Genomic DNA, 26,625 nt, shown 5'->3' on the forward strand with positions numbered 1-26,625 from the left:
ATTAGAAGTCCTAGCCACAGCAATCAGACAACAAAAAGAAATAAAAGGCATCCAAATCGGCAAAGAGGAAGTCAAACTCTCACTCTTTGCAGATGATATGATACTTTAGGTGGAAAACCCAAAAGACTCCACCCCAAAACTGCTAGAACTCATACAGGAATTCAGTAGAGTGCCAGGATATAAAATCAATGCACAGAAATCAGTGGCATTCCTATACACTAACAACAAGATGGAAGAAAGAGAAATTAAGGAGTCGATACCATTTACAATTGCACCCAAAACTATAAGATACCTAGGAATAAATCTAACCAAAGAGGCAAAGGATCTGTACTCAGAAAACTATAAAATACTCATGAAAGAAATTGAGGAAGACACAAGGAAATGGAAAAACGTTCCATGCTCATGGATTGGAAGAACAAATATTGTGAAGATGTCAATGCTACCTAGAGCAATCTACACATTCAATGCAATCCCTATCAAAACACCATCAACTTTTTTCAAGGAAATAGAGCAAATAATCCTAAAATTTGTATGGAACCAGAAAAGACCCCGAATAGCCAGAGGAATGTTGACAAAGAAAAGCAAAGCTGGTGGCATCACAATTCTGGAATTCCAGCTCTATTACAAAGCTGTCATCAAGACCATATGGTATTGGCACAAAAAACAGACACAGAGATCATTGGAACAGAAGAGAGAGCCCAGAAATGGACCCTCAACTCTATGGTCAACTAATCTTCGACAAAGCAGGAATGTCCAGTGGAAAAAGACAGGCTCTTCAACAAATGGTGTTGGGAAAATTGGACAGCCACATGCAGAAGAAGGAAACTGGACCATTTCCTTACACCACACACAAAAATAGACTCAAAATGGATGGCTGAAAGACCTCAGTGTGAGACAGGAGTCCATCAAAATCCTAAAGGAGAACACAGGCAGCAACCTCTTCGACCTCAGCTGCAGCAACTTCTTCCTAGAAACATTGCCAAAGGCAAGGGAAGAAAGGGCAAAAATGAACTATTGGGACTTCATCAAGATAAAAAGCTTTTGCACAGCAAAAGAAACAGTCAACAAAACCAAAAGACAACCAACAAAATGGGAGAAGATATGTGCAAATGACAGATCAGATAAAGGGCTAGTATCCAAAATCTATAAAGAACTCATCAAACTCAACACCCAAAGAACAAATGATCCAATCAAGAAATGAGCAGAAGACATGAACAGATATTTTTCCAAAGTAGACATCCAAATGGCCAACAGACACATGAAAAAGTGCTCAACATCACTCAGCATTAGGGAAATCCAAATCAAAACCTCAATGAGATACCACCTCACACCAGTCGGAATGGCTGAAATAACAAGTCAGGAAATGACAGATGTTGGCGGGGATGTGGAGAAAGGGGAACCCTCCTACATTGTTGGTGGGAATGCAAGCTGGTGCAGCCACTCTGGCAAACAGTATGGAGGTTCCTCAAAAAGTTGAAAATAGAGCTACCATATGACCCAGCAATTGCACTACTGGGTATTTACCACAAAGATACAAATGTAGGGATCCGAAGGGGTACGTGCACCCCGGGGTTTATAGCAGCAATGTCCACAATAGCCAAACTATGGAAAGAGCCAAGATGTCCATCGACAGATGAATGGATAAAGAAGAGGTGGTATAGATATACAATGGAATATTATGCAGCCATTACAAGGAATGAAATCTCGCCATTTGCAATGATGTGGATGGAACCGGAGGGTATTATGCTGAGTGAAATAAGTCAATCAGAGAAAGACATATATCATATGATCTCACTGATATGAGGAATGCTTAATCTCAGGAAACAAACTGAGGGTTGCTGGAATGGTGGGGTGTGGGAGGGATGGGGTGGCTGGGTGATAGACATTGGGGAGGGTATGTGCTATGGTGAGCACTGAGAATTGTGCAAGACTGTTGAATCACAGACATGTACCTCTGAAAGAAATAATACATTATATGTCAAAAAAAAAAAAAAAGAAGAGTAGGAAGGGAAAAATGAAGGGGGGGAATCAGAGGGAGAGACGAACCATGAGAGACTATGGACTCTGAGAAACAAACCGAGGGTTCTAGGGGGGAGGTGCGTGGGGGGATGGGTTAGCCTGGTGATGGGTATTAAAGAGGGCACGTACTGAATGGAGCACTGGGTGTTATTTCCAAACAATGAATCACGGAACACTACTTCAAAAACTAATGATGTAATGTATGGTGATTAGCCAACATAATAAAATAAAATAAAATAAAATAAGATGTGGTATCTCTACAATGGAATATTATGCAGCCATCAACAGGAATGAAGTCTTGCCATTCGCAACGCCATGGATAGAACTGGAGGGTATTATGCTGAGCGAAGTAATCAGAGAAAGACATGTATCATATGATCTCACTGACATGAGGAATTCTTAATCAGGAAACAAACTTTGGGTTGCTGGAGTGGTGGGCTGGGAGGCATGGGGTGGCTGGGTGATAGACCTTGGGGAGGGTATGTGCTAATGTGAGCACTGTGAATTGTGTAAGACTGTTGAATCACAGACATGTACCTCTGAAACAAATAATACATTATATATTAAAAAAAGAAGAAGATAGTAGGAAGGGAAAAATGAAGTGGGGGAAATCGGAGGGGGAGACGAACCATGAGAGACTATGGACTCTGAGAAACAAACTGAGGGTTCTAGAGGGGAGGGGGGTGGGGGAATGGGTTAGCCTGGTGATGGGTATTAAAGAGGGCATGTACTGAATGGAGCACTGGGTGTTATTTGCAAACGATGAATCATGGTGAGCAGAAGACATGAATAGACATTTTTCCAAACAAGATATACAGATGGCCACAGACACATGAAAAGTTACTCAAAACTTTAAAAAAAAAAAAGAAAGAAAAGAAAAGTTACTCAACATTGCTCATCATCAGGGAATTAGGATCAAAACTACAGTAAGATATCACCTCACACCTCTCAGAATGACTAATATCAACAACACAAAAACAACAGGTGTTGGCGAGGATGTGGAGAAAGGGGAACTCTTTTGCACTGTTGGTGGGAATGCAAAGTGGTGCAGCTACTCTGGAAAACAGTATGGAGGTTCCTCAAAAAAGTTAAAAATAGGACTACCCTATGATCCAGCAATTGCACTAGGTATTTACCCAAGGAATACAAAAATACTAATTCAAAGGGATACATAAACCCCAATATTTACAGCAACATTATGTACAATAGCCAAATTATGGAAAAAGCCCAACTGCCTATCAACTGATGAACAGATAAAGAGGAAGTGGTATATATATATACTCAGCCATAAAAAAGAATGAAATCTTGCCATTTGCAATGACATGGATGGAGCTCGAGAATATTATGCTAAGAGAAATAAGTCAGTCAGAGAAAGACAAATACCATACGATTTCACTCATATGTGGAATTTAGAAAACAAAACAAATGAGCATAGGAAAGAAAAGAGGGAGAGGCAAACTAAGAAACAGACTCTTAACTATAGAGAACAAACACTCGGTTATCAGAGGGGAGGTGGGTAAGGGGATGGGTTAAACAGATGATGAGGATTGAGGAATGCACTTGTGATGAGCACCTGGTGTTGTATGGAAGTGCTGAATCACTATATGGCACACCTGAAATTAATATAACACTGTTAACTAACTGAAATTAAAATTCAAACTTAAGAATAAATAAATAGCACTAACATTAATTAATCAGGCTGACAAAAAATGAAAAGAGCAATAACATTTATTGTTGGCAGAGATGCGGGAAAAATTTTAATCCCACATTTGCAAAGGAAATATTGACATGCCAACTTAAAAATATGTATATACAGATTTTTTGAAAGATATTGCTGATTATAATTGCTACTAAATTTTATATGAGTTCAATTAAAAATATATAGTTATAATTGATCATTAGAAAACTTATATTGATTTCTTCAACAAATAAACTGGAAAGAAAATATGACAGAGAGGAAATCCACAGATTTAAAGAGACTTAGAGACATATCAAATGAATGCAATGTGTGGACCTTGCATGGATACAGATTTGAACCAACCAACTGTAAAATGTAAGATAAAATATTTTAGACAATATGCAAAATTTGAACCCTGACTAAACAATGATGACTTTAAGGAATTGCCATTTTTTGGTGTGATAATGGTATTGTGAATACTTTTTAAAGAATCCTTATCTTTCAGAGATACATAAATAATATGACACATAGGATTTTCTTCAAAAGAACTGAATTTGAGGGGGTGAGAAAAAGAAAAAAATTAGCCATAAGCTGATAATTGTTTTATGGATATGTAAGGTACATGATGATTCATTATTTTACTTTCTCATCTGCTGTTATGCTTGAAATTTTCCATAATAAAAACTAGAACAAAACAAAAAAGAAAACTAATATTTAAAAATAATGCAGAAAATTCATTAGGGTAAACTGTTTTTAACCTACTTTCCCAAGTCTTTGATCCAACTTCATAACAAAAATATAAACTTCATAAGATAAATCCCATTTTTTTAGGTAGTGGTTAAGATTATGGGCTCTGGGGTTAAAACCTGTGGGTTCAAACTGGAAGGACACCACTAGATCCAAGAATCCTGAAATTGTTTAACCTCTAGAAATCTCAGTCCCCTCATTAGTAAAAAGCTAACAAGCACAGAAATAAATTTTAGCAAGTTTTAGTGACAAACAGAAAGAGAATATGAGGCCTGAATGAAGCACATAATGTATTAATAGTCACCAATGAATAAAAATTCCCTAAATTAAGCTACATCATTATCACAGATCTTTGTTTTCTTTCTAAGAATATTGAAACATTATTCTTACATGAATAAATATGCAATATCATGAGGCCTCAGAGTAAGATAGAACTTTTTCCATTCTAAAAATCTACGCAATACTTCATCTGCCTCACCAACTGTAGAAATCTTATTTTTATCTGACCACATCTCCAACGATGACAGCACAACAGTAACTTTAAATTGGGCAAACATCTAAAAACAAGAGATAAATACATGAAAAATTAATGTTTATGTTATTTTATAATAACCAAGAAATTAATTCAATGCTTTGACAAATCCATACTCAGTTTTGTGTGGATAGCTTAATTATTCAGAAATGCCAAGTGAAGTTAACGGAAATTATAATTTCAAAACTAGTATAAATTTTTCTAACTAGTATGAAAAGAAAAATACTTACCGAATTTACAAGGCCAATAGTTTCGATGACTTTATTTGTTACTATCATGCTATCAGAGCCCAAGTAATCATACTGAAAAACAAAATTAATTTCAAATTAAATACAATCTGTTATGTAATATGTTTGAAATATACTCTCCATCTACTCTCAGAAATTTGATGCTGCTTTGGAGTTAGAACAGTTCAAAATAAGATAGTAACAAATTAAAAAAATGAATATAAACTGGATCACTCATATATGCTGGTGGGAATGTAAAATCGTACAGCCACTCTGGAAAGTTTAGCAGCTTTTTTAAAACAAATAATATACTTACCATATGAGCCAACAATTGCACTCCTGGCATTTATTTATATTTTTTAAGTTTTATTCAAGAGAGAGAGAATGAGAACAAGTGGGGGGAGCGGCAGAGGGGGAATCTTCAATATGGGGCTCAATCCCACAACCCATGGGATGGTGACCTGAGCCAAGTCAGATGCCTAACCAACTGAGCCACCCAGGCGCCCCATACTCCTGGGCATTTATCCTAAAGAAATCAAAACCGATGCTCACAAAAAACATGTTCATAAATGTTCATAACAATTTTATTCCTATTAGCCCAAAGCTGGAAACAATTCATATGTCCTTCAGTGGTTAACTGGTTAAACAAACTGTAGTACAATCATATCATGGAATACTGATCATTAGTAAAAAGGAACTGACAAAACTGTTGATATATGAAACAGTTTGGATAAACCTTAAGAAAATTATGCTGTGTTAAAAATATCTCCAAAGGAGGGGGCGCCTGGGTGGCTCAGTCGTTAAGCGTCTGCCTCCGGCTCAGGTCATGATCCCAGGGTCCTGGGATCAAGCCCTGCATCGGGCTCCCTGCTCAGCGGGAAGCCTGCTTCTCCCTCTCCCACTCCCCCTGCTTGTGCTCCCTCTCTCGCTGTATCTCTCTGTCAAATAAATAAAATCTTAAAAAAAAAATCTCCAAAGGATATATACTACAAAATAACATTTATGCAATATTCCTGAAACCTGGAGAACAGATTAGTGACTGCCAGAGGTTAAGAAGCCTGGGAGGTAGGGAGAAATGGATGTGACTATGAAGAAATAATGTAAGAGAGTCTTATAGTGATGGTTCTTTTGAGTGTCTTGATTGTGACAATGATTACACAAGGCTACATATGTGATCCTAGTGCACAAACCTACACACACACAAATTAGTGTATATACAAATACTGAAATCTAAACAAGCTTTGTGGAATGTGCCAATGTCAAATTACATATCTATAAATCAAATCTCTTAAGTATAGCACCACTTGCATGTTCCACAGGATCCTCAAATGAAACATATGTAAAACGAAGCTCATCATTCTCCTACCTACCTTCCCACTACTTTAATTAAAGGTATTATCATCTATGACCTCCCACATTTATGATACTGCGTGTTCCATAAGAGCAGAACTTTTTCTGTTGTGTTCACAGCAGTATCCTCAAAAGTAGAATGGTAATTGGCATCTACAGGATGCTCAATAAATTTATTAAGTGAAAGGATAAATCAAATCAATTTAAGTCCTTCTAATTCAACCTCAGCAGTAACTTCAAAAAAATTTTTTTTCTATTACTAATACTACTAACTAGTAAACGTTTGACTTGATTACTGGAACGGTCTCTTAAATGTCTCCAACTATCCCATCAGCAATCCAGTCCTTACACTATTACAAAAATGATGATTCTAAAATGAAAATATGAACCTGTCACTCCCCTGTTTAAAATCTTTTTAATGGATATAGGATAAAATAGGATAAATAGGATAAAATCCAAATATTGTATCAGTTCTTCAATTTATCTCTTTCTATTTTCCTTCTTCAACCCTATGTATTAATCATACTAAACTTGCAGTTTTTTTTTTTTTTTTAAGAAACTTCTCTCATATTTATGTGCCTTTGCAAGGAAAAGTTTTGCACCAAGTCTTCCCTGGCCCCACCCTCACCTCATTATCCAAACTAACTAATCCACAAACCATCCCCCAACCACCTCCTTTATCAGAATCTCACAGTCCATGCCATTATTCCCCTGCCCTAATCACCCAAAGAGCCAACTAGAGACAAGCTCCACATCCCAGAACCCACTGAAATTATTCAAGCTAGACAACCATAAACCTGTTTACTTTGCCTCAAGGGTTCTTTCCCACAGAAACCATCATCAGGTCTCCTGCCCATGTTTTCCCCTTGCTCCCTCTGTCTCCTTACCTATTTTGTTACTTCCCCACGTGGCTTCTGCAGGATGTGCCATACTCTCTCCTTTTGGGAACTGTGAATAACAAACTATCTCTCCAACAGCAATTTTGTCTCCTGATCTGTTGGCCCCATCATACATGAATAATAATAAAACACATTTTAAAATACCTACTTGCATGCTTTTATAGTACCCCCGGTTATAGCTGTGTTTCCATGTCTTTCTCCATCATTGGACCATGTTTTTATACTCCCATATGCTTCCTTTAAGCATAGCATTGAATTCACTAGACTGCAATTATGGATTTAAAATTTGGGAAGTCATTGAAGACAATATCACTATTGTTCTTCTTTATATGCCCAGCATCTAGTCACATAGATGCCACAGCAGGCTCAATGTTTGTTTTATTAAAGAATATGTAAACATGTATAAAAACATAGAAAAGGGAAGTTTAATCAGTATCATATGCCTGGCAAACCTGACAATTTGGGCAAGAAGCTTTTAAAACAACTCTCAAAGTTTGTAACAGAATTCCGAAAAAAAAATGATTTTTATAATCCAGAATATTCCCTGGAAATTTAGTCATCATTATTATAAATATCTTAATTTTCTCTTAAATGTTCCTTTGTCCTTTTCCCCTATATTCTAATGAATCGAGTATTTTCTTATTCTTCTCTAAATCCTATCTGTCTCTGAATCTCAACTCTGGCTTCCTGACAAGCTCTACAATTCTACAAATAGAATTGATAATGTGTTTGATTCATACTCTCTGTAGTATTCCAGAGGTGTGACAATCAAATGCTCATATCAGAACAAAACCGGGAAAGTATATTTTTATCCCTGTTTTCTGAAATCCCTGAAATATGGAGGAAATAAAGCCACACCTGATTGGGTGCAAACTAAGTTCTCATCCCAAGGTCCTGAAGTTTAAAGGTCCTCAAATAGTTTTTGGGAATCAGGGATTTAGAAATATGTTTATACCAGGTAAACAATACACTAGAACAGGTGAACCTTTAAAAACCACTCAAAAAAAAAATCTTGATACATTAATGTAAGCAGTTCTCATAGTTATACTGTCATCACTTATGTGCCAATAAAAACTTTATAGGACAAAACATTCCCTAGGCTACATATTGCTCTTCAAGTGCCCTAAAAACAAAAAATAAAGCTTAAAGATTTTCACTTAAAATATCACCATTAAAAAAATACTGTAGATGGAAAGAGTTCCTAAAGATGTGAAGTACCAGCTTAAAAATAATTTTGTTATTCAGGATTTTTACATAAACATTTCAAATTAAACATTTCTAATGGAAATATGTAATTTTGAGTATTTAGTTTTTCAGTTTGCAAATTTTCCACTGTTCTCTCTACGACATGTAGTAAAAAGACTGGAATTTTTAAGTTCCTTTCTAGCTAGGGATAATTATACATTCACACAAAATATTTAAAAGCAAAGAAAAAGAAAAATACATACCAAAGCTTTATCCACCACAATATACATTTCTAGATAAAGAGGAATTAAATCTGGAACAGCTGATTCTGACTAGAAAAAAGAAAAAGAGCACTTAAAAGCACACAAAACTTTCATAAATTGTTTATTCTGAACTTTTAAAATCATTTTTCCACTGTATTGAGGTGTAATTAACGAAAATTATATATATTTAAAGTTAAAGACTTGATGTTTTGATATATATATATATATATATATAGAAAAATAATTGTCATAATTAGGCCAATTAACATCATAGTGACCATTTTCTTTTTTGTGTGCATGATAAGAATGCATAAGATCGGGGAGGAGCAAGACTGCGGAGGAGTAGGAGACCTGGATTTCATCTGGTCCCAGGAATTCAGATGGATAGGGATCAAACCATTCTGAAAACCTACAAACTCAACAGGAGATCAAAGAAAAGAATAGCAACAACTCTCTGAACAGAAAAGCGACCACTTTTTGGAATGTAGGACATGTGGAGAAGTGAATCCGAGGCGATATTCAGGAGGATAGATGGCGGGGGAGGGGGCCTCCATCCACTGCTTTTGGCAAGTGATAGAGCCGCGGAGCACAAAATCGGAACTTTCAGAAGTCGGCTCTGCTGAGGGACGTCGCTCCAGTGGCTAAGCGGGGGGTGGAACCCTCCTGGGACAGTGTGATCTCTGGACCCTCAGGGTGACAGAAAGACCGGGAGTGCCTGTGCCTGAGTGCGGCAGAGCTCCCAGGTATCGGAGCAGGGAAGCCTGCTGCAGAGAGGGAGCAGAGGAGCGGGCTCTCAGCTCGGGGTTGCCATAAACTGTGATCCGTGGCACAGTCGGGCCACTGCTCCTCCAGCAGGGACCCAACAAGTGGCAGATCCGGGGAGACTCCCATTCCTCTCCCAGGAGGAGCAGCACGGGAGCGCACTGCAGGGATCTACTGGGTTTGGAGACTCCACACCAAGTCGGGTGCCAGAGATAGAAACGCTGGGTCACAGGCCAGGTGAGCTCGGAGTGTAGCCGGAGACGGGGGAGAGGGAGTGACTGACCGCTTTTCTCTGGGGGCGCACTGAGGAGCAGGGCCCTGAGTTCTCGGCTCCTCTGGGTGGAAGATTAGGAGGCCACCATTTCCACTCTTGTCCTCCAAAGCTGTATGGAAAGCTTGCAGGGAACAAAAGCTCCGGAGAGCAAACCCGAGCAGATTACTAAGCCAGGACCAGGCAAGTCCAGGGCAATTCCGCCTCCAGCAAAGACATTTGGGAACCATGGCAACAGGCCCCTCCCCCCAGAAGATCAGCAAGAACAGCCAGCCAAGACCAAGGTTACCGATCAATGAGAATGGCAGAACTCCAGAGCTAGGGGAATACTGCACATAGAATTCATGGCTTTTTTACCATGATTCTTTAGTCTTTCAAAGTTAATTTTTTTTTAACTGTCTTTTTTTTTTTTTGAGTTTTTCTTTTTCCCTTTTTCAACCAACATCTTATCAATCCTTTTTTTAAAAACTCTTTTTTATTTTTCATTTTTAGAGTCATATTCTATCCCTTCATAGTAGTTACCCTTATTTTTGGCATATATATATAAGTTGTTCACTCTTTAAAATTTTGAGATACAGTTTCTTCTAACAGATCAAAATATACCCTAAATCACTAGTGTATGGCTTTGTTCTAGTCTACTGCCTGATCATATTCTCTCCCTTTTTTTCTCTCTTTTTTTTTTAAATCCTCTTTTCTTTTTTCAAACTTATCAATTCCTTTCATAAAATTTTTTATAATTTTCATCTTTACAATCATATTCCATCCCTTCATCGTATCACCCTTATTTCTGTACATATATAAGTTTTTCTTTCTTTAAAATTTTGGGAGGCACTTTCTTCTAACAGACCAAAATACAACAAAAATCTAGTGTGTGGCAATGACCTATGCACCAGCCTGATCATATTTGATCATATTCTGTTTTTTTTGTTTTGTTATGTTTTTGTTTGTTTTTATCTTTTCCTTTTTCTTTTTTTCTTTCTTTCTTTCCCTTTCTTTTCCCCCGGTTTCAAGTCTTTTCTGATTTGTTTAGAGTATATTTTCTGGGGACGTTGTTACCCTGTTAGCATTTTGTTCTCTCATTCATCTATTCTCCTCTGGACAAAATGACAGGATGGAAAATTTCACCTTAACAAAAAGAACAAGAGGCAGTACTAACTGCCAGGGACCTACTCAGTATGGACATTACTACAGTGTTGGATCTAGAGTTCAGAATGATGATTTTAAAGATACTAGCTGGGCTTGAAAAAAGCATGGAAGTTATTAGAGTAACCCTTTCTGGAGAAATAAAAACTAAAATCTAACCAAGTCGAAATAAAAAAGGCTATTAATGAGGTGCAATCAAAAATGGGGGCGCTAACTGCAGGGATAAACGAGGCAGAAGAGAGAATCAGTGATATAGAAGACCAAATGATGGAAAATAAAGAAGCTGAGAAAAAGAGAGATAAACAACTACTGGATCACGAGGGCAGAATTCGAGAGATAAGCGATACCATAAGACGAAACAACATTAGAATAATTGGGATCCCAGAAGAAGAAGAAAGAGAGAGGGGGGCAGAAGGTTTTATTGGAGCAAACTATAACAGAAAATTCCCCTAATTTGGGGAAGGAAACAGGCATCAAAATCCAGGAGGCACAGAGATCTCTTCTCAAAATCAATAAAAATAGGTCAACACCCCAACATCTAATAGTAAAACTTACGAGTCTCAGAGACAAAAAGAAAATACTGAAAGCAGCTCGGAAGAAGAGGTCTGTAATCTACAATAGTAGAAACAATAGATTGGCAACAGAACTATCCACAGAGACCTGGCAGGACAGAAAGGACTGGCATGATATCTTCAGAGCACTAAATGAGAAAAATATGCAGCCAAGAACACTATATCCAGCTAGGCTATCATTGAAAATAGAAGGAGAGATAAAAAGCTTCCAGGACAAACAAAAACTAAAGGAATTTGCAAACATAAAACCAGCCCTACAAGAAATATTGAAATGGGTCCTCTAAGCAAAGAGAGAGCCTAAAAGCAACATAGACTAGAAAGGAACACAGACAATATACAGTAACAGTCACCTTACAGGCAATACAATGGCACTAAATTCATATCTTTCAATAGTTACCCTGAATTTAATAGGCTAAATGCCCTGATTAAAAGACACAGGCTATCAGATTGAATTAAAAAACAAAAACCCACCCATAGACTGTCTGCAAGAGACTTATTTTAGACCCAAAGACACCCCCAGATTGAAAGTGAGGAGTGGAAAACAATTTACCATGCTAATGGACACCAAAAGAAAGCTGGGGTGGCAATCCTTATATCACACAAATTAGATTTTAAACCAAAGACTGTAATAAGAGATGAGGAAGGACACTATATCCTACTTAAAGGGTCTATCCAACAAGAAGATCTAACAATTGTAAATATCTATGCCCCTAACATGGGAGCAGCCAATTATATAAGCCAATTAATAACAAAAGCAAAGAAACACATTGACAACAATACAATAATACTGGGGGACATTAACACCCCCCCTCACTGAAATCGACAGGTCATCTAAGCAAAAGATCAACAAGGAAATAAAGACTTTAAATGACACACTGGACCACATGGACTTCACAGACATATTCAGAACATTCCATCCCAAAGCAACAGAATACACATTTTTCTCCAGTGCCCATGGAACATTCTCCAGAATAGATCATATCCTAGGTCACAAATCAGGTCTCAACTGGTACCAAAAGATTGGGAACATTCCCTGCATATTTTCAGACAACAAAGCTTTGAAACTAGAACTCAATCACAAGAAGAAACTCGGAAAGAACTCAAATACACGGAGGCTAAAGAGCATCCTACTGAAGAATGAACGGGTCAACCAGGAAATTAAAGAAGAATTAAAAAACTTCATGGAAACCAATGAAAATGAAAACACAACTGTTCAAAATCTTTGGGATGCAGCAAAGGTAGTCCTAAGAGGAAAGTATATAGCAATACAAGCCTTTCTCAAGAAACAAGAAAGGTCTCAAATACACAACCTAAACCTACACCTAAAGGAGCTGGAGAAAGAACAGCAAATAAAGCCTAAACCCAGCAGGAGGAGAAATAATAAAGATCAGAGCAGAAATCAATGAAATAGAAACCAAAAGAACAGTAGAACAGATCAACAAAACTAGGAGCTGGTTCTTTGAAAGAATTAACAAGATTGATAAACCCTTGGCCAGACTTATCAAAAAGAAAAATGACCCAAATAAATAAAATCATGAATGAAAGAAGAGAGATTACAACCAACACCAAAGAAATACAAACAATTATAAGAACATATTATGAGCAACTCTATGCCAGCAAATTATATAACCTGGAAGAAATGGATGCATTCCTAGAGATGTATCAACTACCAAAACTGAACCTGGAAGAAATAGAAAACCTGAACAGACGTATAACCACTAAGGAAATTGAAGCAGTCATCAAAAATCTCCCAATGAACAAAAGCCCAGGGCCAGATGGCTTCCCAGGGGAATTCTACCAAACATTTAAAGAATAATTAATACCCATTCTTCTGAAACTGTTCCAAAAAATAGAAATGGAAGGAACACTTCCAAAGTCGTTTTATGAGGCCACCATTGCCTTGATCCCAAAACCAGAGAAAGATCCCATCAAAAAGGAGAATTACACACCAATATCCCTGATGAACATGGATGCAAAAATTCTCACCAAAATACTAGCCAATAGGATCCAACAGTACATTAAAAGGATTATTCACCACAACCAAGTGGGATTTATCCCTGGCTGCAAGGTTGGTTCAACATCCGCAAATCAATCCACGTGATACAATACATTAACAAAAGAAAGAACAAGAATCATGTGATCCTCTCAATAGATGCAGAAAAAGCATTTGACAAAATACAGCATCCTTTCTTAATCTAAACTCTTCAGAGTATAGGGATAGAGGGTACATACCTCAATATCATAAAAGCCATCTATAAAAAACCCACAGCGAATATCATTCTCAATGGGGAAAAACTGAGAGCTTCCCCGCCAAGGTCAGAAAGCTGCAGGGATATCCACTATCACCACTGCTATTCAACATAGTATTAGAAGTCCTAGCCACAGCAATCAGACAACAAAAAGAAATAAAAGGCACCCAAATAGGCAAAGAAGAAGTCAAACTCTCACTCTTTGTAGATGATATGATACTTTAGGTGGAAAACCCAAAAGACTCCACCCCAAAACTGCTAAAACTCATACAGGAATTCAGTAGAGTGCCAGGATATAAAATCAATGCACAGAAATCAGTGGCATTCCTATACACCAACAACAAGACAGAAGAAAAAGAAATTAAGGAGTTGATCCCATGTACAATTGCACCTAAAACCATATGATACCTAGGAATAAATCTCACCAAAGAGGCAAAGAATCTGTACTCAGAAAACTATAAAATACTCATGAAAGAAATTGAGGAAGACACAAAGAAATGGAAAAACGTCCCATGCTCATGGATTGGAAGAACAAATATTGTGAAGATGTCAATGCTACCTAGAGCAATCTACACATTCAATGCAATCCCCATCAAAATACCATCAACTTTTTTCAAGAAATGGAACAAATAATCCTAAAATTTGTATGGAACCAGAAAAGACCCCGAATACCCAGAGGAATCTTGAAAAAGAAAAGCAAAGCTGGTGGCATCACAATTCCGGACTTCCAGCTCTATTACAAAGCTGTCATCATCAAGACAGTATGGTACTGGCACAAAAACAGACACATAGATCAATGGAACAGAAGAGAGAGCCCAGAAATGGACCCTCAACTCTATGGTCAACCAATCTTTGACAAAGCAGGAAAGAATGTCCAATGGAAAAAAGACAGTCTCTTCAACAAATGGTGTTAGGAAAATTGGACAGCCACATGCAGAAGAATGAAGCTGGACCATTTCCTTACACCACACACAAAAATAGACTCAAAATGGATGGCTGAAAGACCTCAATGTGAGACAGGAGTCCATCAAAATCCTAAAGGAGAACACAGGCAGCAACCTCTTCGACCTCAGCTGCAGCAACTTCTTCCTAGAAACATTGCCAAAGGCAAGGGAAGCAAGGGCAAAAATGAACTATTGGGACTTCATCAAGATAAAAAGTTTTTCCACAGCAAAAGAAACAGTCAACAAAACCAAAAGACAACTGACAGAATGGGAAAAGATATTTGCAAATGACATATCAGATAAAAGGCTAGTATCCAAAATCTATAAAGAACTCATCAAACTCAACACCCAAAGAACAAATGATCCAATCAAGAAATGGGCAGAAGACATGAACAGATATTTTTCCAAAGTAGACATCCAAATGGCCAACAGACACATGAAAAAGTGCTCAACATTGCTCGGCATCAGGGAAATCCAAATCAAAACCTCAGTGAGATACCACCTCACACCAGTCGGAATGGCTAAAATTAACAAGTCAGGAAACGACAGATGTTGGCAGGGATGCGGAGAAAGGGGAACCCTCCTACACTGTTGGTGGGAATGCAAGCTGGTGCAGCCACTCTGGCAAACAGTATGGAGGTTCCTCAAAAAGTTGTAAATAGAGCTATCATATGATCCAGCAATTGCACTCCTGGGTATTTACCCCAAAGATACAAATGTAGGGATCCGAAGGGGTACATGCACCCTGATGTTTATAGCAGCAATGTCCACAATAGCCAAACTGTGGAAAGAGCCAAGATGTCCATCGACAGATGAATGGATAAAGAAGATGTGGTAAAGATATACAATGGAATATTATGCAGCCATCAAAAGGAATGAAATCTTGCCATTTGCAACAACGTGGATAGAACTGGAGGGTGTTATGCTGAGCGAAATAAGTCAATCAGAGAAAGACATGTATCATATGACCTCATGGATATGAGGGATTCTTAATCTCAGGAAACAAACTGAGGATTGCTGGAGGGTGGCGTAGGAGGGATGGGGTGGCTGGGTGATAGACATTGGGGAGGGTATGTGCTATGGTGAGCGCTGTGAATTGTGGAAGACTGTTGAATCACAGATCTGTGACTCTGACACAAATAATACAATAAATGTTAAAAAAAAAAAAAAAAAAAGAAGAAGAATAGAGCAGGAGGGGAAGAATGAAGCGGGGGAAATCGGAGGGGGAGTCGAACCATAAGAGATGATGGACCTGAAAAACAAACTGAGGGTTCTAGAGGGTAGGGGGTGGGAGGATGGGTTAGCCTGGTGATGGGTATTAAAGAGGGCATGTTTTGCCTGGAGCACTGGGTATTATACACAAACAATGAATCATGGAACAATGCATCAAAAACTAATGATGTAATGCATGGTGATTAACAAAACAATAAAAAAATTTAAAAAAAAGAATGCATAAGATCAATACTCAGCAAATTCCAAGTTTATAATACACTATTGTTAACTACCGTCATATTACTATATATTTAATCTCCAAAAGTTACTTATCTTGCATAACTGAAGCTTTGTACCATTTGACCAACATTTCCCCATTTCTCCTTGTCCTCAGCTCCTGCAACTACCATTTGCCTCTTTGCTTCTAGGAGTTTGACTATTTTAAGATTCTACATATAATTGAAATCATGTAGCATTTGTCCTCTGTGTGGCTTATTTCACTTAGCATAACATCCTCCAGGTTCATCCATGCTGTCACAAATGGAAGATTTGCTTCTTTTTCAAGGCTGAGTATTCCACTGATACTTACATATATATATATATATATATATATATATATATATATATATATATATATATTATACATATGTATAAGAGAACATATATATATATTATATATTCTCAAGATGAGAAATCGGAGGGGGAGATGAACCATGAGAGACGATGGGACTCTGAGAAACAAACTGAGGGTTCTAGAGCGGAGGGGGTGGGAGAATGGGTTAGCCTGGTGATGGGTATTAAAGAGGGCACGCTCTGCATGGAGCACTGGGTGTTATACAGAAACAATGAATCATGGAACACTACGTCAAAAACTAATGATGTGATGTATGGTGATTAACATAACAAAATAAAATTTAAAAAAAATAAAATAAAATGAAAAAAACATTTAATATATGGCTTTAAAAATCAGCAGGGTTTAATTCCAGGAGTGTTAGAGGGCTATAGGAAACTGAAATCATGCTTTTAAAGAGCTGTGCACATATTCACTCACTCTGAGGCCCAGCACAGAGGCAGCTGTTTGAAAAGTACCTGGAACGTAGATGAAGATTTAGTGACTAATTTTAGGGCATATGTCAGAGGGATAGAGATTTGTAAACTTTCTCTGAGAACAGAAAAGGTGGTATGAGCTATTTTTCTCACCCTCCTTCTGCCTAGCTGGCCCAACACTGGTGGGTACCAATTCTGACACTTTTCCATCTACCTTGTTAGCACTGCACAACCCATCCCAGGGTTCCCTTGAGGACTGGCTCTGTCTAACCCACCCATTCTGGCAGGCACTCCTTCCAAGGTGGTCCTGCTCTATCATACCCAACAGGCATACTTGGCCAGGACCAACAGCCCCCAAATTGGCTACCAACTTAACACACCCAGTAGGGGGCCTTGGCCAGGACAAAGACCTCCAAAGCAGCTCTTGCCTGATGGGATGGCAGGAGGCAGCCCTGCCCACCAGTACAACAGCAACAGTCGTGACTTGGCTTGCACCAACCACAAGAGGGGCTAGCCCTGCTCATGAAACCACCCACAGCAGTTGTGGCATAGTCACAAGAGAAGGGCACACACACCTCAAACAGGGGACATCCCTGGAGTGCCTCATTTTGGTGATGAGGGAAAACTGTGCTCTGTGCCCCACAGGATACCTTCTACATAAGGCTACATCTTCAAAATAAGGAGCCATAGCTGATATACCTAATACACAGACAGAAACAGACAGTCAAGCAAAATGAGGAAACAGAGCAATATGTTTCAAATGAAAGAACAAGACAAACCTTGAGAAAGAACTAAACAAAATGGAGACAAGCAATCTCTCTGACAGAGTTCAAAGTATTGTCATAAATCTGATAACTAAACTTCGAGAAGATTGGAAGCACAAAGAAATTCAACAAAGAGATATAAAATACTTAAATAAAAAACAACGAGAGCTAAGAATACAACATCTGAATGAAAAATACACTAGAGAAAATCAACAGCAGAGTAGAGGATGCAGAAGAATAGATCAGTGATCCAGAAGACAGGTAACGGAAAGCACTCAAGCTGACCAGCAAAAAGAAAAAAGAGTTTTAAGAAGGAGAATAATTTAAGGGACCTCCAGGACATCAAGCATACTAACATTCCTTTTTTTTTAATTTTTTTATTGTTATGTTAATCACCATACATTACATCATTAGTTTTTGATGTAGTGTTCCATGATTCATTGTTTGTGTATAACATCCAGTGCTCCATGCAGAGCGTGCCCTCTTTAATACCCATCACCAGGCTAACCCATCCTCCCGCCCCCCTCCCCTCTAGAACCCTCAGTTTGTTTCTCAGAGTCCACCGTCTCTCATGGTTCGTCTCCCCCTCAGATTTCCCCCTCTTCATTCTTCCCTGCCTGCTATCTTCTTCTTCTTCTTCTTCTTCTTCTTTTTTTTTAACGTATATTGTATTATTTGTGTCAGAGGTACAGATCTGTGATTCAACAGCACATACTCTCCCCAATGTCTATCGCCCAACCACCCCATCTCTCCCACCCCCCACCACTCCAGCAACCCTCAGTTTGTTTCCTGAGATTAAGAATCCCTCATATCCGTGAGGTCATATGATACATGTCTTTCTCTGATTGACTTACTTCGCTCAGCATAACACCCTCCAGTTCTATCCACGTCGTTGCAAATGGCAAGATCTCATTCCTTTTGATGGCTGCATAATATTCCATTGTATATCTATACCACATCTTCTTTATCCATTCATCTGTCGATGGACATCTTGGCTCTTTCCACAGTTTGGCTATTGTGGACATTGCAAGCATACTAACATTCTTATTATAGGGGTTCCAGACGTAGAAGAGAAAAGAAACAAGCAGAATATGTATCTGAAGATATAATAGCTGAAAACGTCCCTTATCACGAAAGGAAACAGACATCCAAGTTCAGGAAGCACAGAGAGGACCAAACAAGATGAACCCAAAAAGATCTACAGCAAAATAATTATTAAAATGTGAAAAAATAAAGATAAAGAGAGAATTTTAAGAGCAGCAAGAGAGAAGTAACTAGTTACATACAGAGGAACACCCATAAACACATCAAATGATTTTTCAGCAGAAACTTTTCAGGCCAGGAGGGATTCTCATGATATATTCAAAGTGCTGAATGGAAAAAAAACCTACAAACAAGAATACTCTAACCAGCAGGGCTTTCATTAGAATTGAAGGAGAGATAAAACAGTTTCCCAGACAAAGGTTAAAGAAGTTCATCACACACACTAAACCAGCCCTACAAGAAATGTCAAAGGGACTTATTTAAGTAAATAAGAAAAAGTCATATCTAGATGTAAGAAAATTATGAAAGTAAAATCTCCCTGGTAAAAGTAAACATAGAGTGAAGGTAGTGGATCAAGCATTTATAAAGTTAGTATGAAGGTGAAAAGACAAAAGCAGTAAAATCAACTATATCTACAGTAATTAATTAAGCAAAAATAAAAGATGAAAATATGAAACCAAGTACACAGAACATGGAGGGGGAATAAAGATGTAGTGCTTTCAGAATGTATTCAAAATAAAGAGATCATCAACTTTAAAAAGATGGCTATAGGGGCACCTGGGGGCTCAGGTGATTAAGCGGCTGCCTTCAGCTCAGGTCATGATCCCAGGGTCCTGGGATCGAGCCCTGCATCAGGCTCTCTGTTCAGCAGGGAGCCTACTTCTCCCTCTCCCTCTGCTGCTCCACCTGCTTGTGCGCCCTCTCTCTCTCTCTCTCTCTGTCAAATAAATAAATAAAATCTTTAAAAAAATAAAAATAAAAAGATGGCTATATACATAGGTTGTTGTGTATGAACCTCATGGTAATCACAAACCAAAAACCTATAATAGATACACAATAAAATAAGGACAAAAGAATCCATGCATAATAGAAAAAAGTCATCAAATCACACAGGTAGGAGAGCAATCGAAGGAACAAAGAAGAACTAAAAAATCAACCAGAAAACAATTAACAAAATGTCAGTAAGTACACACCTACCAATAATAACCTTAAATTTAAGTGAACTAAATGCTTCAATCAAAAGGCACAGGATAAGGGAATGGATTAAAAAAATAAGACCTGACTATGCTGCCCATAAAAGACTCATTTGAGGCCTAAAGATAGATATTGACTGAAAGTGAAAGGACGGAAAAATATATTCCATGCAGAAGAATGAAACTGAACCATTTTCTTATATGGTTCATATATATATATTTCATATATAAAAGTAGACTCAAAATGGATGAAACACCTAAATGTGAGACAGGAATCCATCAAAATCCTAGAGTAGAAGACAGGCAGCAACTTCTTAGGCCTCAGCTGCAGCAACTCCTCACTAGACATGTCTCCAAAGGCAAGAGAAGTAGAAGCAAAGATGAACTACTGGGATTTCATCAAGATAAAAAGCTTTTGCACAGCAAAGGAAACAGTCAACAAAGCTAAAAAGACAACTTATGGAATGGGAAAAGATATTTTCAAATGTCTTATCAGATAAAGGGCTAGTATTCAAAATCTATAAAGAACTTATCAAACTCAACACCCAGAAACAAGAAATGGGCAGAAGACATGAACAGACATTTCTCCAAAGAAGACATACAAATGGCCAACAGACATATGAAACAATGCTCAACATCACTTCGCATCAGGGAAATACAAATCAAAACTACAATGAGATACCACCTCACACCAGTCAGAATGGCTAAAATGAACAAGTCAGGAAACAACAGATGTTGACGAGGATGCAGAGAATGGGAACCCTCTTACACTGTTGGTGGGAATGCAAACGGCAGCAGCCATTCCAGAAAACAGTATAGAGGTTCCTCAAAAAGTTAAAAATAGAGATACCCTATGACACAGCAATTGCATCCAATGTATACAAACATAGTGATTCAAAGGGGCACATGCACCCCAATGTTTAAAGCAGCAATGTCCACAATAGCCGAACTATGGAAAGAGTCCAGATGTCCACTGACTGACGAATGGATAAAGATGTGGTGTATATATATACAACAGAATACTACTCAGCCCTCAAAAAGAATGAAATCTTGCCATTTGCAATGACATGGATGGAACTAGAGGGTATTATGCTAAGTGAAATAAGTCAGAGAAAGACAAATTGATTTCACTCATATATGGAATTTAAGAAACAAAACAGATGAACATAGGGGAAGGAAGGAAAAACAAAATAAGATGAAAATAAAGAGGGAGGCAAACCATAAGAGACTCTTAAATGGAAACAAACTGAGGGTTGCTGAGGGGAGGTGGGTGGGGGGAAGGGGTAAATGGGTGATGGGCATTAAGGATGGCACTTGATGGAATGAGCACTGGGTGTTATATGCAACTGATGAATCACTAAATTCTACCCCAGTAACTAAAAAAAAAAAATCCCCCTGAATCAAAAGAAGATATGCTGAGCTTTTTTTTTTTTTAAGATTTTTTTATTTATTTGACAGAGAGAGAGACAGCCAGAGAAGAACACAAGCAGAGGGGAGCGGGAGAGGGAGAAGCAGGCTTCCTGCAGAGCGGGGAGCCCCATGTGGGGCTCGATCCCAGGACCCTGGGATCATGACCTGAGCCGAAGACAGACGCTTAACGACTGAGCCACCCAGGTGCCCCTATGCTGAGCTTTAGATACAGAAAGAATAACATCTGACTACAGCTGAAAAAAAAATACTGGCATTTAAATAATTTCCAGGAATACAGACACAAAAGCAGGAATTTAGTTTCTTAAATTTACATTGAATATACACTAGTTAGTTTTTAGAAAGTTGTAAGTATGTAACAAAATAAGAATTAGAATAAAAATTTATCATAAAAAAGTAGATGATCAATTGATGCAAGGAGAAGGCCATATATGGTTCAAAGGAAATTGTAACATTAAGAAAAGATGAGGATGTTCTGAAGGAAAGAATATTTGCTACAGTTATACAACATGTTCATATAATTTTCTTATACATAAATTAAGTAAGGACAATAATTGCCCTGAAAATGGTAATAAAACATACACAAACTCACCTTTTCACTTACAAAAATGTTATAGTCCACTGGGTTTTGTTCTATGCCTTGGTTATCTTCAGTAAGATCTTCAAGTTCACTGTTTCTACTCCTTAATTTATAAAGAAGATGTTGAAATTCAACTGCAGATTCCAGAGGCTCGATTCCATAAGAAACATTTTCAAATTGCAGTATTCCTCTGTAAAATTAAGAATAAAACTCTAAGTGCTTTTAATCGATTCTCTATTATAAAACTCTGACAGAATCCAAAAGAAGAAGGAGAAAGAGGAGGATAAAGAACATTGAATATACACTAGTTTTTTGAGCTCAGTATTTTGACCCAAACTCTTTACATTATGGAAATAATTCTGAAGAGACAAAATATCTCCTACAATCCACAAAATTCACTTTCGATTCTCTCTATAGATATAAAGGCAGCAGAAATTATGTAATCAGTTGTGAGGTGTATAAGTATACAGCATTACAGTGATTGAGGAATTCCCTGTTCTCCAAGTCACTGACTTAATGAGAGCAAAAGTAAATAGAAATCTTAATGAATTTCTCTCTGGTTGGCACTGCTTTTGAAAAATGATCACATTGCCTATATAACAAAAGTATATGTAATAAGTAAAATTTTATTTATAAAAATAAAATTTAGCAGTAATTTTGAAAAGGCATTTATTAATCTTCTTTATGCACACAGTCTGAATAAGAAATTAAAAGCAAGATTTTAAAGATTAAACAACTTTTATAACTATTTTTCTCTGGCTCTGGCTCTGGTTCAAGTGGCTACTTCCCAAAAACCAAACTATAGGGTTCCATGTAACAAGCACCGAGGAACATTTATTTGTTTGTTAAAATAAGGATCCTATACTACAAAAATGAGGATGAAGAATTTCCTCACAGAATGGAAAATTCTAGGCACTAAGGAAGAAACCCTACAATTGTTATCATTTAAGACATTATTAGAAAAATATGAGTACTATATTAGTAATTATTTGCTTATATAGAATTTGCCTCCGCTCCCTGAAGGTGATTTTCCTTGAGAAAAAGTACACCTTGTTTATTTTTATTTATCTTTATAACTCCAAACACTAGGCCAGTAGGTGACACATGGTAGGTACCAAACATCCATTTGCTGAAAAAATAAGCTATCCTAAACAGTTCCTCCAACTTGCTGTAGTCATTTACATTCAGTTGTCATTTCTGTAGCTAAAAAAAAACAAAAAACAAAAAACCAAGATATAGAGCAAGGAAACTAGGAAATCTAAACCTTCAGGGAGGTTAGAAATGTCTCTGGCCAGCAAGGAAAGTGAGGAGATACAAGAGAAGAAACATGTTCAGAGGAGGATATCATTGCATTATCTCACATGGGAATCCTCTTCCAGCCCCAAACTTAATATAAAAATAAGAAATTCACTGCAGCCAAATATCATTAACTACAATGTTCACATATCAATGACAGAAAATAAATAACCTCAATCCAGAGCACGTGCTGAGTGTGACAACAGAATTCGGATGTCCTTCAATATGCCCCTGGTAGTAGCACTGAGCCTAGGAATGAAAAAAAGTGAAGTAGTTATTTAGGATTGACAAACTTTCTAATGATTTCTTATTTTTATACTTGTTAGAACTTTCCAAATATTTTCACAGGCTACATGGTTTATATATCAGTATGGATAAAGTGACATTCAGGAAAAGTTTCCCTATATTTGTCACTTTTACTATATTAACTACTCTTCTGATTAATATTTGGAATTATTATTTTATACTCTGCTTCAAAGTGTTATCTCATATTTTCGGTTAAATTGCTTTCCAATATATAAATTTAGTTCATCAATTAAAAGACAAAGATTATGAATCTGGGTTTCAGAGAAAATCTCATATTCTACTAAAAAAATCTAAAATTTAAGGACACAGGAAGATTAAAGAACTAGAAAACGATACACCATATCAACACAAACCAAAAGGATGATTCTGAAACTATACTAATACAAGAAATGAAGACTTTAAGGCAAGAAGCATTACCAAGTGATAAAGAGGGACATTTCATAATGAAAAGAGTTTCAGCTGATCAGGAAGATATAAATATTCCAAATTTGTATTCACTTACTAGATAGCTTCAAAATATATAAGCTCAAAATTTAAAAAATAATAAAAATTGAGAAATGCATAATCATAGTAAAAGATACATTTCTGTCTGATAAATCAAGCATTCAGAATCTACAGAAGATCTGAACAGCATGTTAGCAACCTAATATAGGCAGAATAAAAACTGTAGAATGTACTTTCTTTTTAAAAAACATGGAATATTTACAAAAATGAAACCATATTCTGGGCCATGAAGCAAGACAAGAAATTTTAAAGAACTGAAATCATACAAAGTTTGGTCTCTAATCACAGTAGCTAGAGATATAGCAGACCTCATCACAGGGAGAAGATTATGTCATTTCCAAGATTCAGTAGTGCTATAAATTTTGGTGGAAACCAATGTAAGATTTCTAATTAACACACTGCTTTATAATCGAACTAAGGGGAGGAAGAAGGAGCAAGAAAAGGAAACTGATAGCCCTAGCCAATAAAAGTGAAGCAACATGGTGTCCAAATTCAATCTTTCAACAAATTTCTGTTATGCTAACTATACGTCAGGCATTTTTCTAGGCACTGGGCATACATCAGTGAATAAAAAAGACTAAAATAAAAACCCTGCCTTCATGAAGTTTATTTTGCACAGGTGAAACAGAAAATAAATAGATAAAATATATGGCACATCATATATTGATAACCACCATAAAGAAAAACAAAACAGATAAAGTAAGAGAGTCCTAAGAGTAAGAGAGCAATTTAAAATAGGAGTTAGGGACTAATAGGGTAATTTTAAGCAAAGACCTTAAGGAAAGGGAATCTTGGGAAAGACCAAGCATTTGGATCAAAGAAAATAGAAAGTGCAAAGATCTGGAAGGAGAACATATCTGGTATGTTGAAGAACAGCAAGACCAACATAGCTGGAACAGAATGAGCAAGGTAGACAGTAACAGGAAATGAGGTCAGTCAGGTAAAGAGGACCAGACTGTATAAAGGCTGTAGGATATTGAAATGACTTTGGCTTTCACTTTGTGAACAACAGGAGGTCATATCATGGAGGGTTCTGAGCACAGAAACAACACAATGTGTCTACGCTTTAATAGGATTGATCTGGTTGGTCATGTAAACTGACTAAAGGGATGGGCAAGGTATAGAAACAAGGAGATTATTCATGAAGTTATAGCAGTAATCTAAGCATTTACTCGGAAAAGAATGTTATTAGGATACAGACAGAGGAAGAGGGTGGATCTGGCTACCTAATTTAAAGGGTAGGGTCAATACGATTTATTGATAGATGGGATGGGGGTTAAAAAAAGAAAAGGTTTAGGAGCAAGATGGTGGAGGAGTAAGAGACCTAAATTTCATCTAGTTCCAGGAATTCAGCTAGATAGGGATCAAACCATTCTGAACACCTATGAACTCAACAGGAGATCAAAGGAAAGAATAGCAGCAACTCTCTCAACAGAAAAGCCACCACCCTGGAAGGTAGGACATGCGGAGAAGTGAATCTGAGGCGATATTCGGGAAGATAGACGGAGGGGGAGGGGGCCTCCAATGGCCGCTTCTGGCAAGTGACAGAGCCGCGGACCACAAAATCGGAACTTTTAGAAGTTGGCTCTGCTGAAGGACGTTGCTCCAGTGGCTAGCAGGGGTGGAACCCTTGCTGGGACAGTGTGGTCTCAGGACCCTCGGGGTCACAGAAAGACCGGGGGTGCCTGAGTGCAGCAGAGCCCCCAGGTATCTGAGCGGGGAAGCCGGCTGCAGAGACGGAGCCAAGGAGTGGGCTCTCAGCTCAGGGTTGCCATAAACCGTAATCCGGGGCACAGTCGGGCCACTGCTCCTCCAGCAGTGACCCAACAAGCGGCATACCCGGGGAGACTCCCCTTCCTCCCCCGGGAGGAGAGGCGCGGGAGCACTCCACAGGGATCTACTGTGTTTGGAGACTCCACACCGAGTTGGGTGCCAGAGATAGAAAAGCTCAGTCACAGGCCGGGTGAGCAAGGACTATGGCCGGAGACCAGGGAAACGGGAGTGATTGACTGCTTTTCTCTGGGGGCTCACTGAGGAGCGGGGCCCCAAGTTCTCGGATCCTCCAGGGCAGAGATTGGGAGTCCGCCATTTTCACTCTCATCCTCCAAAGCTGTACCGAAAGCTTGCAGGGAACAAAAGCTCCGGAGAGCAAAGCCGGCAGATTACTTAGCCCGCCCAGGCAAGGGTGGGGCAATTCCGCCTCCCGCAAAGACATTTGGGAACCACGGCAACAGGCCCCTCCTCCAGATCAGCAAGAACAGCCAGCCAAGACCAAGTTTACCCATCAATGAGAACAGCAGAACTCCAGCACTATGGGAATACTGCACATAGAATTCATGGCTTTTTTACCATGATTCTTTAGCCTTTCAAAGTTAATTTTTTTAACTTCCTTTTTCTTTTTTTTTTTTTT

The 26,625-nt window shown here is 38.0% G+C and overlaps 1 protein-coding gene across 1 annotated transcript; it reads right to left on the reverse strand.

Annotated features, from left to right (window-relative positions):
• Window positions 1–4,423: 4,423 nt before the first annotated feature.
• Window positions 4,424–23,654, reverse strand: LOC116629194 (disintegrin and metalloproteinase domain-containing protein 32-like; the record flags this gene model as incomplete). Its single annotated transcript, XM_032399502.1, has 5 exons — window positions 4,424–5,001; window positions 5,207–5,278; window positions 8,901–8,969; window positions 22,122–22,299; window positions 23,578–23,654. Coding segments are annotated over 5 exons (567 nt in total), but the record flags the coding sequence as incomplete, so codon positions are not given.
• Between the last annotated feature and the right edge of the window lie 2,971 nt (window positions 23,655–26,625).

The sequence above is a fragment of the Phoca vitulina genome, unplaced genomic scaffold (assembly GCF_004348235.1).
Source record: "Phoca vitulina isolate PV1807 unplaced genomic scaffold, GSC_HSeal_1.0 scaffold358, whole genome shotgun sequence".
Taxonomy (NCBI): domain Eukaryota; kingdom Metazoa; phylum Chordata; class Mammalia; order Carnivora; family Phocidae; genus Phoca; species Phoca vitulina.